General features: G+C 44.8%; 1 protein-coding gene across 5 annotated transcripts in view; it reads right to left on the reverse strand.

The window, feature by feature from the left end:
* Positions 1-14,346, reverse strand: part of FAM131B (family with sequence similarity 131 member B) — a 140,853-nt gene that overhangs the window by 54,028 nt on the left and 72,479 nt on the right. For all 5 annotated transcript variants that reach the window (XR_014710949.1, XR_014710950.1, XM_084624022.1 and 2 more), the window contains exon 2: positions 6,622-6,731. Coding sequence is in view for 3 of the 5 variants with exons in the window: in XM_084624021.1 (XP_084480147.1) it covers positions 6,622-6,731 (110 nt within the window). In the remaining 2 variants the exon portion in view is untranslated. The remainder of the gene's footprint in view (positions 1-6,621; positions 6,732-14,346) is intronic.

Genomic DNA, 14,346 nt, shown 5'->3' on the forward strand with positions numbered 1-14,346 from the left:
AATACATTTTAACGTTTTCTAGAAGGTCTCTCTCTATAAGTCTATATATTATATAACTAAACTATTGTTGTATGTAAAGTAAACAAGGTTTTCAAAATGTTTAAGAAGCTTCATTTAAAATTAAATTAAAATGCTGATCTTACGTCGCTGGCCTGCTCAGCCCGCTGCCAGCCTGGGGTTCCGTTCACCTAGGCCAGCAGCAGGCTGAGCGGGGCTGGCGGCCAGGACCCCAGACTTGCAGTGTGCTGAGTGGCTCAGCCCGCTGCTGGTTTGGGGTTCCGTCCGCTGGCTCCTGCCAGCCACAGCCCTGGGTGCTGACCCCACTCAGCCCGCTGCTGGTCTGGGATCCCGGCCCTGCCCACATAGAGTGGGTACCTTCCTTCTCCCTGATTCTAGCCGATTCTCTTCCTCTCTCTCTGCACTGAGCTGAGGGTGGGAGTGCACTGAGCACAGGGCTGGGAGTGAAGGAGCAGGCTGGGGGGTGGGGTGTAGGGTCTGGACAGGAGCTAGAATGAGGGAGGGGACTCAGGGTTGGGGCAGGAGGTTTGGGGGTGGACTGCTTACTTGGGCAGCTCCCATTTGGTGGGAGGGGTGCAGATGGGAATGTGGGGGGTGCAGGAGTCAGAACACAGGGTGTGTGGGGGCTGGGTGTGTGTGAGGAGGGTGCAGGAGTCAGGGCAGAGGGCTGGGGGCATGTGAGGAGGGTGCAGGAGTCAGGAAAGGGGTGTGGGGGGGCTGGGTATGTGTGGAGGGTGCTGGAGTCAGGGCTGAGTTCGTGGGGGGGTGTGGGCTGGGGTCATGGGGGTGCTCCCAGCCCCCTGCCCTGAGCAGCTCACGGCAGGGGGTTGGAGGGGATATGCCCTGATTCCACCCCCCTTCCCCAAGGTCTCGTCCCCTCCTCTTCTCTGCCTCCTCCCCAGAGCAGGAAGCACGCTAAGGCTCCGCTTCTCCCCCTCCCCCCTCCACAAGGGCCATCAGCTGATCGGAGGCAGGGAGGGAGAGGAGGAGGGGCAGGAACCCAGCATGCTGGGTGAAGAGGCGGGGGAGGGGGAAGCTTGCCTGCTCTGCAGCAGCAGCTGGCAGGACCAAGCTTCTTCACCCTGCCCCGGTGGGGGGGGAGCAGCGGCGGAGAAGAGCGAGCCGGGGCAGGAAGGAGTTTTAATGGCACGCTGCTGCCTGCCAGGGTCCTGGCCTGGGTTCGGCAGCGGGCTGAGCGAGGCCGGTGGCTGGGACTCGGCAGGCAGCAGTGTGCCATTAAAAATCGGCTTGCATGCCATCTTTGGCATGCGTGCCATAGGTTGACGTCCCCTGATCTACACAGACTCTCGATATGCCTTTGGGGTGGTTCATGATTATGGGCAACTATGGAAACACCAAGGATTTCTCACTTTGGGGGGGGAAGCGGGGGCAAAAATTAGTAATGGGCCCTTTGTTGGTGCCCTTCTCTCTGCCCTTCAACTCCCTTCTGCCATTGCCATTGTGAAATGTACTGCTCACCAAAAACCTTATGATGATGTTACCAGAGGAAATGTACTGGCAGATGCTACTGCCAGACAGGCAGCCCTTTTCGGGTCTCTGGCTCCACTTGATTTTATTTTCCTCAGTTCATAGTTCCCCCCCAGGCCTGCCTCTCTCCAAGATTTAGCTCTTATGCAAGATTCGTCCCCAGAACCAGAGAAGGACGGATGGAGGTGGGATGGATGTACTTTGCATCTGGATGCCTTGCTCCCCAGATGGCCGCTTGGTGGCGCCCAAGGTTGTGCTCCTCTATCTTGTCCGTGTGTCCCATGGATTGGCGCATGTGAGCAAAGGGGGGATGATCGCTTCAGTACTGCGTCATTGGTATGCCCCGAATTTCTCCATTATGGCACAGCAGTACTGCAATTCTTGTCCGACCTGCTGAGCCCACAATAGTGGCAGACCAGTTCAGAAAAAACCCGCTGCACACCCCACTCCATGGGGACCTTTTGTAAATATGCAAATCCATTTTATCAACATGCTGAAATGTTGTTCTTATGAATATGTTCTTGTTTGTGTCTGTGTGTATTCTGGTTGGACAGAGGCCTACCCTTGTGCCAAGGCTGATTCCCTCATCGTAGCAAAAAAATTGTTGAGGGATTTTATTCCTCGGTTTGGTCTACCTCTCTCTATTAACAGTGAATGAGGTACCCATTTCACAGGCCAAATCATGCAACAGATTTGCAAGGCTCTTAACATCACCCAATACTTTCATTGTGCTCATCACCCCCAGAGTGCAGGGGCGGTTGAGCGCAAAAATGGGGAACTAAAGAACAAAATCTCTAAGATCTGTGCCGAAACCAGCCTTAAATGGCTTGATGCCCTACCCCTTGCTCTCATGTATATGAGAAGCACACCTGCAAGCAAAAATGGCCTATCCCCATATGAAATCCTTATGGCCAGACCCATGCGTATGCTGGCATCCCCTCCCCCACTCCCTTGTCAGTTGGACTTGCAACTAAACGATGATACTGTTATAACATACTGTCAAACGCTAATTCATTGCATTAGGTCTATCCACTCACAGGTCCAAAGTGCCCTGGTGGAACCAGCTGACACACCGTGCCACCCCCTTCAGCCTGGAGATTGGGTTTATATTAAGGTATATCAAAGAAAGACTTCTTTGGAACCCTGTTGGAAGGGCCCCTACCAGATCCTATTGACCACCCATACAGCGGTCAAGTGTAAGGGACTCGTCAACTGGATACACACCTCCCACTGCAAGAAAATAAAGCCACCCTTGAACCCAGACGCTGAGGATTTCCAACCGCCAGACCCAGTTCCTGAAAGCAACGAGAGTGGCCGTGACGACAACCCCGCTTCAGGCCCCAAAAGGGAACCTAGGTATTACCTCAAGAAGAGACAGTGATACCTCTAGTGATTTGCCCTTATAGCCAGTTAAGGCTTCAGGCCTGCTGGTAAAGGGGACAACAGAGATCAAAGGTCAAAACAAAGCCTTTAGAAGTCCAGTGGAGAGCCTAGTACCCACTGGCACCCGACTGCCATGACTGACCCCGCGGTCAGAATAAAGGAATCAGCCATGATGCAAAAATGGCTGATGCCTTCTGTTTGGTTCGTATGTGGAACTATGTTCTTGCTACTATTGCTGAATTTTCATGATACTGTTATGTTCCTTTGGATGCACAAAGCCACCAGCAATTTACCAATAAACAACCCCTCCAAAGAACCGAATAAAGTGCCAGTAACCTCTCCCTTATATGATGCTAAACCACGGAGATTCCAAGAAAGGAAAAGGAACATCCGCTCTGCTGAAGCCAAGGTACAAGAATTTCTGACCACAAAAGACATTAAGAACTGGCCCTGGTGGAAAAGATGGAATGTTGTAAATTGGCAAGGAGGAACCTGTGGGTCCCATTCTTGGGAATGTGGTATTAATTGGGTATTGGGGTTTATTCCACAGGCTGCGCCCTGTGTTTTTGGACAAGTGCCTTCACCTTGCACTGCCCTCCCTAATTGGCTTCCAGACAATGAATATCAAAAATGCCTTGCTACCACAACCACCAAACCCACCATCCCTTCCTCCATTAACCTCACCACTGCCCCCACAACCTACCCAAATGTAGACGATACCATATATTCAAATGAAGCCCAATGGCCAAAACCTTCACATTTAAGTGATTTATGGAAATTTTGCTCAGAGAAATTATTTTTCAAGGTTCAGGACCGTTCATATAAGCGAATGATTGAGTGGAGAACAGATGGGGTGGTGGAAATAGAAATATATGATATCACTGCCACTGAGCCCCAAAAGTTGAAAATTGAAATTGATGGGGCCCATGGCGGGACAGATATGATGGCCATTCCCGGAGTTTGTAGCCTGATAAATCAAAAAGGCCCTTATTGTTATTTGGTTACCCAACTAGTAAATAATCAAACAAATACCCCAAAAGTTTGCTTCTCTGCTGAAAAAATTTCCTGTACTGAATATGTCCCAATAACTACTAATTTAAACTGCACTATATTGCAGTACACCCCGTCCTACGATATTGATGCTGAGGCCTCTCAAAAGTATATACAGGTGTTCAGCCATCAAATGTGGTATAATACTTCATCAAAAAGAGATGGGTTGCAGTTTCGATGGACTGTAATTAATGCTACATTAGGGACTGTAAAATTTACACTACCCTTATCTAGTTTTCAGATTACCTGTATATATCCTAATTGTTCAAAAGAAGCTGCCATTCGACTGGCACAGCAACGGACCTGGATTTCCGCTAGAAAAAGGAGGGACTTAGCCGGACACCTATGGGATGGGGCAAATAGCGTAGCTGCAGTCTGGAATATCTATAAAGGTCAGCAACATGAGGAAAAATTGGGACAGTTGGAAAAAGCCATGGGCCTTATTACTGGAGCACAGCTAGCCCAGGTTCAGGCCAGTGTTGGCGAATTACGTGTTATCTCCGCCCTTAGTTCAATGACTCAAAAGCTGTTAACAGAAATGGTACTGGGTATCACCAACGCTGGAAAGGTATTGCAGTGGGATCTGGCTTGTTTGGAGGTTCAGGATTTTCTGAATGACCAGCTTATGGCCATTCAAAGGGATCTTGAACATCAGGCATGGCCTACTGCCCTTACAAATACCTCAGGAGTTCCACCTAATCTGTGGCCGTGGAGACATACTTGGAGATTTTCTGCGTGGAAATGCAGATGTTCACAGTGCTCCTTCCAAGCCTACAGGCCAATCAAAGGGATATGGGCTCCCACCTACTGAATCCTGCTGGGTCCGTGGGGAGGATGCATGTGGGACTGGATAATTCATTTGGGAACTTAAACTACCTGGTCTGCCCAACCAATTCATAGTCAGTGCTCCTGGAGTAACACCCGACATTTGGCTAGGGGTTGGAAGCCAATGGACACTTTGGCCGTTAGAACCCCCTCAACTTCAGTGTGTACGTAAACTAAAATCAGGAGAGGTTGTTACCATTCGTGACAACATTTGTTGGGAGGGTATGGGACACAGAATTATCCTGACAGGACACTTACTTTTCCAAACTAATAATAGCTATGTGCATGTTGAGACTACCACCTTGAATGACGTACATTTTAATCTCACCACAGCCGCAGGCAATCATGTCATTTATTGGCCTGCGGATAACACTGTACAATTAGCCCTCAGGTTCCAGATACCCTTTAACTGGACTGCTTTAGTACCTGACCAATTCCAAAATTTGCTTTCAATTTTACCTAAGGTTCAGAAAATTTCCGAATTACAGGGACAAATTCACGTGCTCCAAAATATATATCAAGCTGAAAAAAATGCCTTTTATACTGCCTATAGAATGTCTACTTTTTGTACCAAAACTGATGTATTGTGTTTTGTAACTAAAGCTATTCGACAATCCCAACCACATCATATTATCGCCATGGGAATGTTGTTGCTTTTACTGCTGTTTAGCATAGGATTGTGTTATTGTTGTTATAAAAGATGTATTTACCATTGCCTGTCCAGCCCTAAACCTGACAGCCTCGGTGCAAGGAAGCAGGTGGCACTAATGATTGTAAATGAAATGTATGACACTGCTTGGGCAAAAGAACATGAGAACGAAAAGGAGGAAATTAACAGGCTGATGGCTATGGAAGTTTAGGCCCAATTAGTGGTGCCAAAAAAAAAATGGCACCAAAGGGGGGAATGTGGAAGAAAAATCTAATGGGCCTAAACTAATAGGCCTAAAACTTTGGTCAAGTTAACTGTGTGTATAAAGCAAAATAAGAGGGTGAGGAAAATTCTATTAAGAGGCAGATAGCAACAGCTCAGCTTAAAAATGTAACCACAACCGCTTGAAGTTAGAAAAGACCGTTAACCACAAAGGAAGCACGTGTCAATAACAGGTAAAACTTGTTTTGCTTTTTTCCAAATAAGGCAAAGCTACCTTTGAAGCTTGCACTATATGCCAAATAAGGAAAATGCTGTTGAAGGAAATGTGCTTAACAGATTGTGGTTTTCAATCTGTGGTTATATAAACTCCTGTATTTTCTGTTCATGGCAGAGCAGCTCCGGCTGACTCTCTCTGTAGGCGCATACTTAAATAAAGCAGGTCTCAGGCTTGGTTCTGATCCAAACACAATGCGTGGTTAATTTTTCCACTGCATTTATTTCCCCACAACAGTGTAGATCTGTTCTATGCCAGGGCCTCCCATCTAAGCCAGCACTCAAGCAATTCAGACTGAAATGGTTTTCAGACTCACCCTGAGCTACTTTTAATGTTCTACTCTAGGAACTGAAAATCAAAGCTTTCACTTCTGAAAATTAACAAGGAGTCCAGTGGCACCTTAAAGACTAACAGATTTATTTGGGCATAAGATTTCATGGGTAAAAAACTCACTTCTTCTACCCACAAAAGCTTATGCCCAAATAAATCTGTTAGTCTTTAAGGTGCCACAGGACTCCTTGTTGTTTTTGTGGATACATACTAACACGGCTATCCCCTGATACTTCTGAAAATTGATGCCCCAAAGTCTTTAGTGCAAGTAAGACTTTTGTGCCTTTCCCAGCTGAGGTTGGTGACCCCAGACTCTTTATATGTATTCAGTGGGGTTGAGACTTTCTAGTCTTCTCCCCCTAAGCATAGGATGGGCACTCACCTCAGTGGAGGGTCGGTGGATGCTGCTGCCATGCAATGAGCTGGTGCTGTCCATATTGATCTGATCCACATCTTTCAATCCCTTCCAGTCCACTGCAATCACCTCATTCCCTGCGGGGACACAACATCCAGTCAGGATTCCTTGCTTCCATCACTTTAAACAGTGCTATAAGGGGTTTTACATGAGAGTTCAGCAAAGGAAGGAGTGTGTGTCATAGATTCATAAAGCTTAAAGCCGTAACAGGCCTTTAGATCATTTAGACTGACCTCTGTATAGAACAGACCATTCAGTTTCATCCACTGATCCCTGTATTGAGCCCAATAACTTGTGTTTGACTAAAGCATATCTTCTAGACAGGTATTCAGCACTGATATGGGATGGAGAATCCACCGCTGGTAGTTTATTCCAGTGGTTAATCACCCTCACTGTTACAATTTTGTGCCTTATTTCTAATTTGAGTTTGTCTGGCTTCAACTTCCAGTTCTTGTTCTGTCTTTCTCTAGATTAAAGAGCCCTTGAGTACCCAGCATTTTCTCCCACATGAAGGTTACTTATCCACCATAATCAAATCACCACTCAGTCTTCTTTTTGATAAGCTCTCTCACTGATAAATCTCTCACTGTAAGGCATTTTCTCCAGCTCTCAAATTTGTGGCTCTTCTCCACAGCCTTTCCAATTCTCCAACATCATTTTAAAAAATGTGGACACCAGAACTGGATATGGTATTCAAGTACTTATCTCAGCAATGCCATGTACAGAGGTAAAACCACCTCTCTACCAGGGTTGGCAATTTCCAGGGAAAAACTAGTTTAGGACAGGGTACATACTAGCTTAAACCTGGGTTAAACTGTGAAAAATAATGGCATCAGTGGCCAGCAAGTTCAGCAAGCACAGAACGAATCTTTTCAAACTTTGAATACATTCATTCAAAACTGAGGAATAGGTGCGGTCTATCCACTACCTCAAAGTTGGTCTTCTGCTACAGAATGCTGTATGGCCAAGTGGACCCGGACTAGTAGTTTGCAACTCTGCATGCTTCTGATTGCTTAATGCTTCAACTCTGCATTATTGTCATTTTCATATAATCAAATGTTTTTGACTTCTGTTTATATAATATTGAAAACTGAAATGAGTCATGACCTGTACAACTTCCTTGAGAAAATTCCGAACCAGAATGTATAGACAGTCAAATGTTCAGTATTATAATTATATATATTAGTATTACACTCACTGCAGGTTTACATTTTATTTGTACAACTCTAAATTAATCTACAAATCTACTGCTTTATGACACCACAACTTGAATATGTAACTAAAACAAAGTAGAATGTAGTGTGCATTAATGAAAACTTTTTTAAAATAGAAAATGCCTTAAACTGTGACTAACTAGTTTTTCCCATGATTTTACCAGGTAAAATGCACTTCTGGTAAATACCATGTCATCTCTGCTCCCTACTCCTACTCACTACTTCCCTGTTTATACATCCAAGAATTGCATTAGTCTTTTTTTCCCCCACAGCATTACTGAAAGTTCATGTTCAGTTGCTTGTCCACTGTGATCCCTAAATCCTTTTCAGAGTCTCTACTTTCGAGGATATGGTCCCCCATTCTGCAGGTGTGATCAGCATTCCTTGTTCCTAGATGTATAATTTTGCATTTGGCTGTATTAAAACACACATTGCTTGAATTGGCCCAGTCTACCAAGTGATCCAGATTATTCAGTATAACTGCCCTGCCCTCATCATTATTTACCACTCTGCTAATCATTGTATCATCTGCAAATTTTATCAGCAATGATTTTATATTTACTTCCAGATCATCAATGAAAATTTTGAAAAGTATTGGGCCTAGTACCTATGTCTGTGAAACCCCACTAAAAATACACACCAATTTGATGATGATTCCCCATTGACTACTACTTTTTGAGATCTGTCAGTTAGCCAGTTCTTAATCAATTTAACATGTGCTTTGTTGATATTGTATAGTGCTGATTTTTTAATCAAAATGTTGTGTGGTATTAAATCAAATGCCTTACAAAAGTCTAAGGGCTTGTCAACATGCAGAATAAAGCTAAGGTGTGAATTTAAAGTGCAATAGCTATTCCACACTAAGTTCCTGTGTGGACCTTCTTATTACACACTAAGAGTGTCTATTTATGGTTTAGGTTTATCCACTGCCAAAGTGGATCCAATTCCAAAGTGGATTAAGGTAAACCACACAAAGGCACTCTTAATGCAGAGTAAGTGTGTTCACACAGCAAACTATTGAGGAATAGCTATTCAGCAATACCTATTGTGCAATATATATTCTGGATTTTTCCCTGTATAGACAAGCCCTAAGTATATTACACCTATGCAGTTACGTTTATCAATGCAACTTGCAATCTCATCAAAAAATGAAATGAGGTTTGTTTGACAATACTTATTTTCCACCAAACCATGTTGACTGGCCTTAATTATATTCCTGTCCTTTAATTTATCAGTTAAATCCTATATCAGTTTTTCCCACTATTTTTCCCAACCTGCAGTTATTTGTGTCATCTTGCTTGCCCTCTTTGAATACAGGCATAACCAGCCTTCTGAAATTTTCCCCATATTCCAAACTGTATTAAAAATGAACATCAGTAGGCCAGAGATCTCATCAGCCAACTCTTTTAGGATTTTTGGCGGCAAGTTATCTGAGCCTGTTGATTTAAAAATGTTTAACATCCTCCTTAATTAATAATGGACTGGCAAGTACTTCATCATCCCCATGTGGTACAAGTCCATCATCTTGCTTCTTTTCAGGAAGGACAGGCAGGGCAGAAAAGGTGGGGGAGTTGCACTGTGTGTAAGGGAGCAGTATGACTGCTCAGAGCTCAAGTATGAAACTGCAGAAAAACCTGAGAGTCTCTGGATTAAGTTTAGAAGTGTGAGCAACAAGGGTGATGTTGTGGTGGGAGTCTGCTATAGACCACCAGACCAGGGGGATGAGCTGGATGAGGCTTTCTTCTGGCAACTCATGGAAGTTACTAGATCGCAGGCCCTGGTTCTCATGGGAGACTTCAATCACCCTGATATCTGCTGGGAGAGCAATATAACGGTGCACAGACAATCCAGGAAGTTTTTGGAAAGTGTAGGGGACAATTTCCTGGTGCAAGTGCTGGAGGAACCAACGAGGGGCAGAACTCTTCTTGACCTGCTGCTCACAAACCGGGAAGAATTAGTAGGGGAAGCTAAAGTGGATGGGAACCTGGGAGGCAGTGACTATGAGATGGTCGAGTTCAGGATCCTGACACAGGGAAGAAAGAAGAGCAGCAGAATACGGACCCTGGACTTCAGAAAAGCAGACTTTGACTCCCTCAGAAAACTGATGGGAAAGATCCCCTGGGAAAATAACATGAGGGGGAAAGGAGTCCACAAGAGCTGGCTGTATTTTAAAGAATCCTTATTGAGGTTACAGGGACAAACCATCCAGATGTGTAAAAAGAATAGTAAATATGGCAGGCGACGAGCTTGGCTTAACGGTGAAATCCTTGCTGATCTTAAACACAAAAAAGAAGCTTACAAGAAGTGGAAGATTGGACAAATGACCAGGGAAGATAATAAAAATATTGCTTGGGCATGCAGGAGTGAAATCAGGAAGGCCAAATCACACCTGGAGTTGCAGCTAGCAAGAGATGTTAAGAGTAACAAGAAGGGTTTCTTCAGGTATGTTAGCAACAAGAAGAAAGTCAAGGAAAGTGTGGGCCCCTTACTGAATGAGGGAGGCAACCTAGTGACAGAGGATGTGGAAAAAGCTAATGTACTCAAGGCTTTTTTTGCCTCTGTCTTCACGAACAAGGTCAGCTCCCAGACTACTGCACTGGGCAGCACAGCATGGGGAGGAGGTGACCAGCCCTCAGTGGAAAAAGAAGTGGTTCAGGACTATTTAGAAAAGCTGGACGAGCACAAGTCCATGGGGCCGGATGCGCTGCATCCGAGAGTGCTAAAGGAGTTGGCGGATGTGATTGTAGAGCCATTGGCCATTATCTTTGAAAACTCATGGCGATCGGGGAAAGTCCCGGATGACTGGAAAAAGGCTAATGTAGTTCCCATCTTTAAAAAAGGGAAGAAGGAGGATTCTGGGAACTACAGGCCAGTCAGCCTCACTTCAGTCCCTGGAAAAATCATGGAGCAGGTTCTCAAGGAATCAATTCTGAAGCACTTAGAGGAGAGGAAAGTGATCAGGAACAGTCAGCATGGATTCACCAAGGGCAAGTCATGCCTGACTAATCTAATTGCTTTCTATGACGAGATAACTTGGCTCTGTGGATGAGGGGAAAGCAGTGGACGTGTTGTTCCTTGACTTTAGCAAAGCTTTTGATACGGTCTCCCACAGTATTCTTGCCAGCAAGTTAAAGAAGTATGGGCTGGATGAAAGGACTATAAGGTGGATAGAAAGTTGGCTAGATTGTCGGGTTCAACGGGTAGCGATCAATGGCTCCATGTCTAGTTGGCAGCCAGTATCAAGTGGAGTGCCCCAAGGGTCAGTCCTGGGGCCGGTTTTGTTCAATATCTTCATAAATGATCTGGAGGATGGTGTGGATTGCACCCTCAGCAAGTTTGCAGATGACACTAAACTGGGAGGAGAGGTAGATACACTGGAGGGTAGGGATAGGATACAGAGGGCCTTAGACAAATTAGAGGATTGGGCCAAAAGAAATCTGATGAGGTTCAACAAGGACAAGTGCAGAGTCCTGCACTTAGGACGGAAGAATCCTATGTACTGCTACAGACTAGGGACCGAATGGCTCGGCATCAGTTCTGCAGAAAAGGACCTAGGGGTTACAGTGGACGAGAAGCTGGATAGGAGTTAACAGTGTGCCCTTGTTGCCAAGAAGGCCAATGGCATTTTGGGACGTATAAGTAGGAGCATTGCCAGCAGATTGAGGGATGTGATCGTTCCCCTCTATTTGACATTGGGGAGGCCTCATCTGGAGTACTGTGTCCAGTTTTGGGCCCCACACTACAAGAAGGATGTGGAAAAATTGGAAAACGTCCAGCGGAGGGCAACAAAAATGATTAGGGAACTGGAACACATGACTTATGAGTAAAGGCAAGAGAACTGGGATTGTTTAGTCTGCAGAAGAGAAGAATGAGGGGGGATTTGATAGCTGCTTTCCACTACCTGAAATGGGGTTCCAAAGAGGATGGATCTAGACTGTTCTCAGTGGTAGCAGATGATAGAACGAGGAATAATGGTCTCAAGTTGCAGTGGGGGAGGTTTAGGTTGGATATTAGGAAAAACGTTTCACTAGGAGGGTGGTGAAACACTGGAATGCATTACCTAGGGAGGTGGTGGAATCTCCTTCCTTAGAAGTTTTTAAGGTCAGGCTTGACAAAGCCCTGGCTGGGATGATTTAGTTGGGGACTGGTCCTGCTTTGAGCAGGGGGTTGGACTAGATGACCTCCTGAGGTCCCTTCCAACCCTGATATTCTATGATTCTATGAAATACAAAATAGAAATATTTATTGAACACTTCTGCCATTTCTGCATCTTTATTAACATTTTTACCATCTCTGCATAGTAATGGATTTATTTTTATGGATTCTAGGAGTTTGTTGGTTCCTAATGTACTTTAAAAACTCTGTCTTGTTATTCTTAGCCCTGTCAGCCATGGATTTTTCCCTGATGTCTTTATCTTTCCTTACACATTTTCTCCACTTTATAGCTTCTAATTTATACTGATTACTTTCTAATTCCCCTTTTTTCCATTTGTAATATATTGTTCTTTTTTTTCTAAATGCTGCCATCAGTTCACCACTGAACCCACCTGGGCTTTTAGCCAAAGTTGTCCTCTTCCTTGATTGTGGAATCATGTCTTTTTGGCCAGCTAAAAAAACTCTTCTTAAAAGCTTCCAATTTACAGGCATATTTTTCTGCCTAAATTTTTCCTCACAATCAGTTTTGTTCATGAAGGCAGCAAATGTAATTATATATATCACAATCAAGAAAGATATATATACTGATTGGGACTGTCCTCTATTTTTCATAGGTTCATAGATTCTAAGGCTGGAAGGGACCATTGTGATAGTTTAGTCTGACCTCCTGTGTTACACAGGCTATAGAACTTCCTATGATGAGGTGTGTAGCCCATACAGGTGCTGACAGGGTTAATGTGGGCCTAGGAGGCCAATAATGGTACCTGGCTGCACCTGGAAGGGGAGCCAGGCTTAACGGAGCCCACCTAGGCAGGAGCAGGCTGGTTAGTATAAAGGCAGGAAGTTGACAGCAGCAGAGGGCTGCAGAGAGGGAGTCTGCAGTCACTCTCTGGGAACAGAGAGGTGGTGAGGAGGAGGAAACCCAGGGGAGAGGATCAGTCCTAGGATCCTAGCCCTGAAAGAAGGGTCAACCCAGAGAAGTTGCGGGGAAGAAAGGCTGGGTAGGAAGAAGCCCAAGGAAACAGCATCATGGAATGGAACTGGCAGAACTTGGCTGCTGGCTCAAGGGTGGGAACCCACTGTAGAGGGAGAGCCTGGGTTCTCCAGTCAGCCACTGGGGGAAAGTGGCACAGGACCTGGAGATCTGGAATGGAAGACCATCTAAGACAGTGTATGGTGGGACTTTGTTACTTCAGAAGAGGAGGACTATATAGTGACCTGGACAGATGGCTGAGTCATGAAGATGGAGCATTCTGAATCACAAAGAGAGACGGGCCACAGTCTGAGCAACCAGCAAAAGGGGGTGCCAGACAGGGCGAGTGCTCATTCCCAGATGTACCCAAAAGGAGGTGCACCTGCAGTGAAAGAACTCCTTTACACTTCCCCAGAATAATTCCTAGAGCAGATCTTTTTAAAAAAATCCAATCCTGATTTAAAAACTGTCAGTGATGGAGATCCACCACAACCCTTAGTAAATTGTTCAATGGTTAATTACACTCACTAATTAAAAATTTACATCTTATTTCCAGTCTGAATTTGTCTAGCTTCAACTTCCAGCTATTGACTCTGGTTATACCTTCCTCTGCTTGATTGAGCTCCTTGCCTCTATCACTGTAAGGCAGGTTTTCTAATCCTTTAATCATTCTTGTGGCTCTTCTCTGAACCCTCTAAAATTTACCAACATTCTTTTTGAATTGTGGACACCAGAACTGTACACAGTATTCCAGCAGTGATTGCACCAGTGCCCATTTTGAATGTAATCAGGTCATGATCACTGGTCCCCATGGCAACCACCAACTTCCAGTCCAGTGAGTAATTCATCTTTATCCATCATAATGAGACCCAGAATAGTTACCTCATGTTGGGTGCAATACCTTTTGTGTTAGACAATTATCTATAACTTACAAAAGTACCCCCTGCTTGTTAGCACATTGATCCCTGTGCATTCGAGATACTGTGCCTCTGACTTATCAATATCTCTAAAACAGGTAAGGGTGTCTTTAATGTAGAGTGTCACTCCTCACCTTTTTCACCTACCCTGTCTTTCCTGAACGGGTTGTTGTTATGTTCATGGCATGCACACAGCAAAGTTAAATAGAAACATAAAATACTCTTGCCAGATGGTTGCAAAGTAACACTACTTTATTGCTTAACATTCAGAATGATAACACAAAAGAACCACATAACTGAAGAGACAAAGCAGGCTGCTCCCTAAGGCAGAGAGGCACAACTCATCCCAACTTACTGGCTCTTCGCAGTGTTGCCAACTCCACATACCATGAAGTCACCAGACAAACCCTGAAAAGTCACTAGATGTAGCTAT

This window comes from Lepidochelys olivacea (assembly GCF_965140295.1).
Source record: "Lepidochelys olivacea isolate rLepOli2 genome assembly, chromosome: 1".
Lineage (NCBI taxonomy): Eukaryota > Metazoa > Chordata > Testudines > Cheloniidae > Lepidochelys > Lepidochelys olivacea.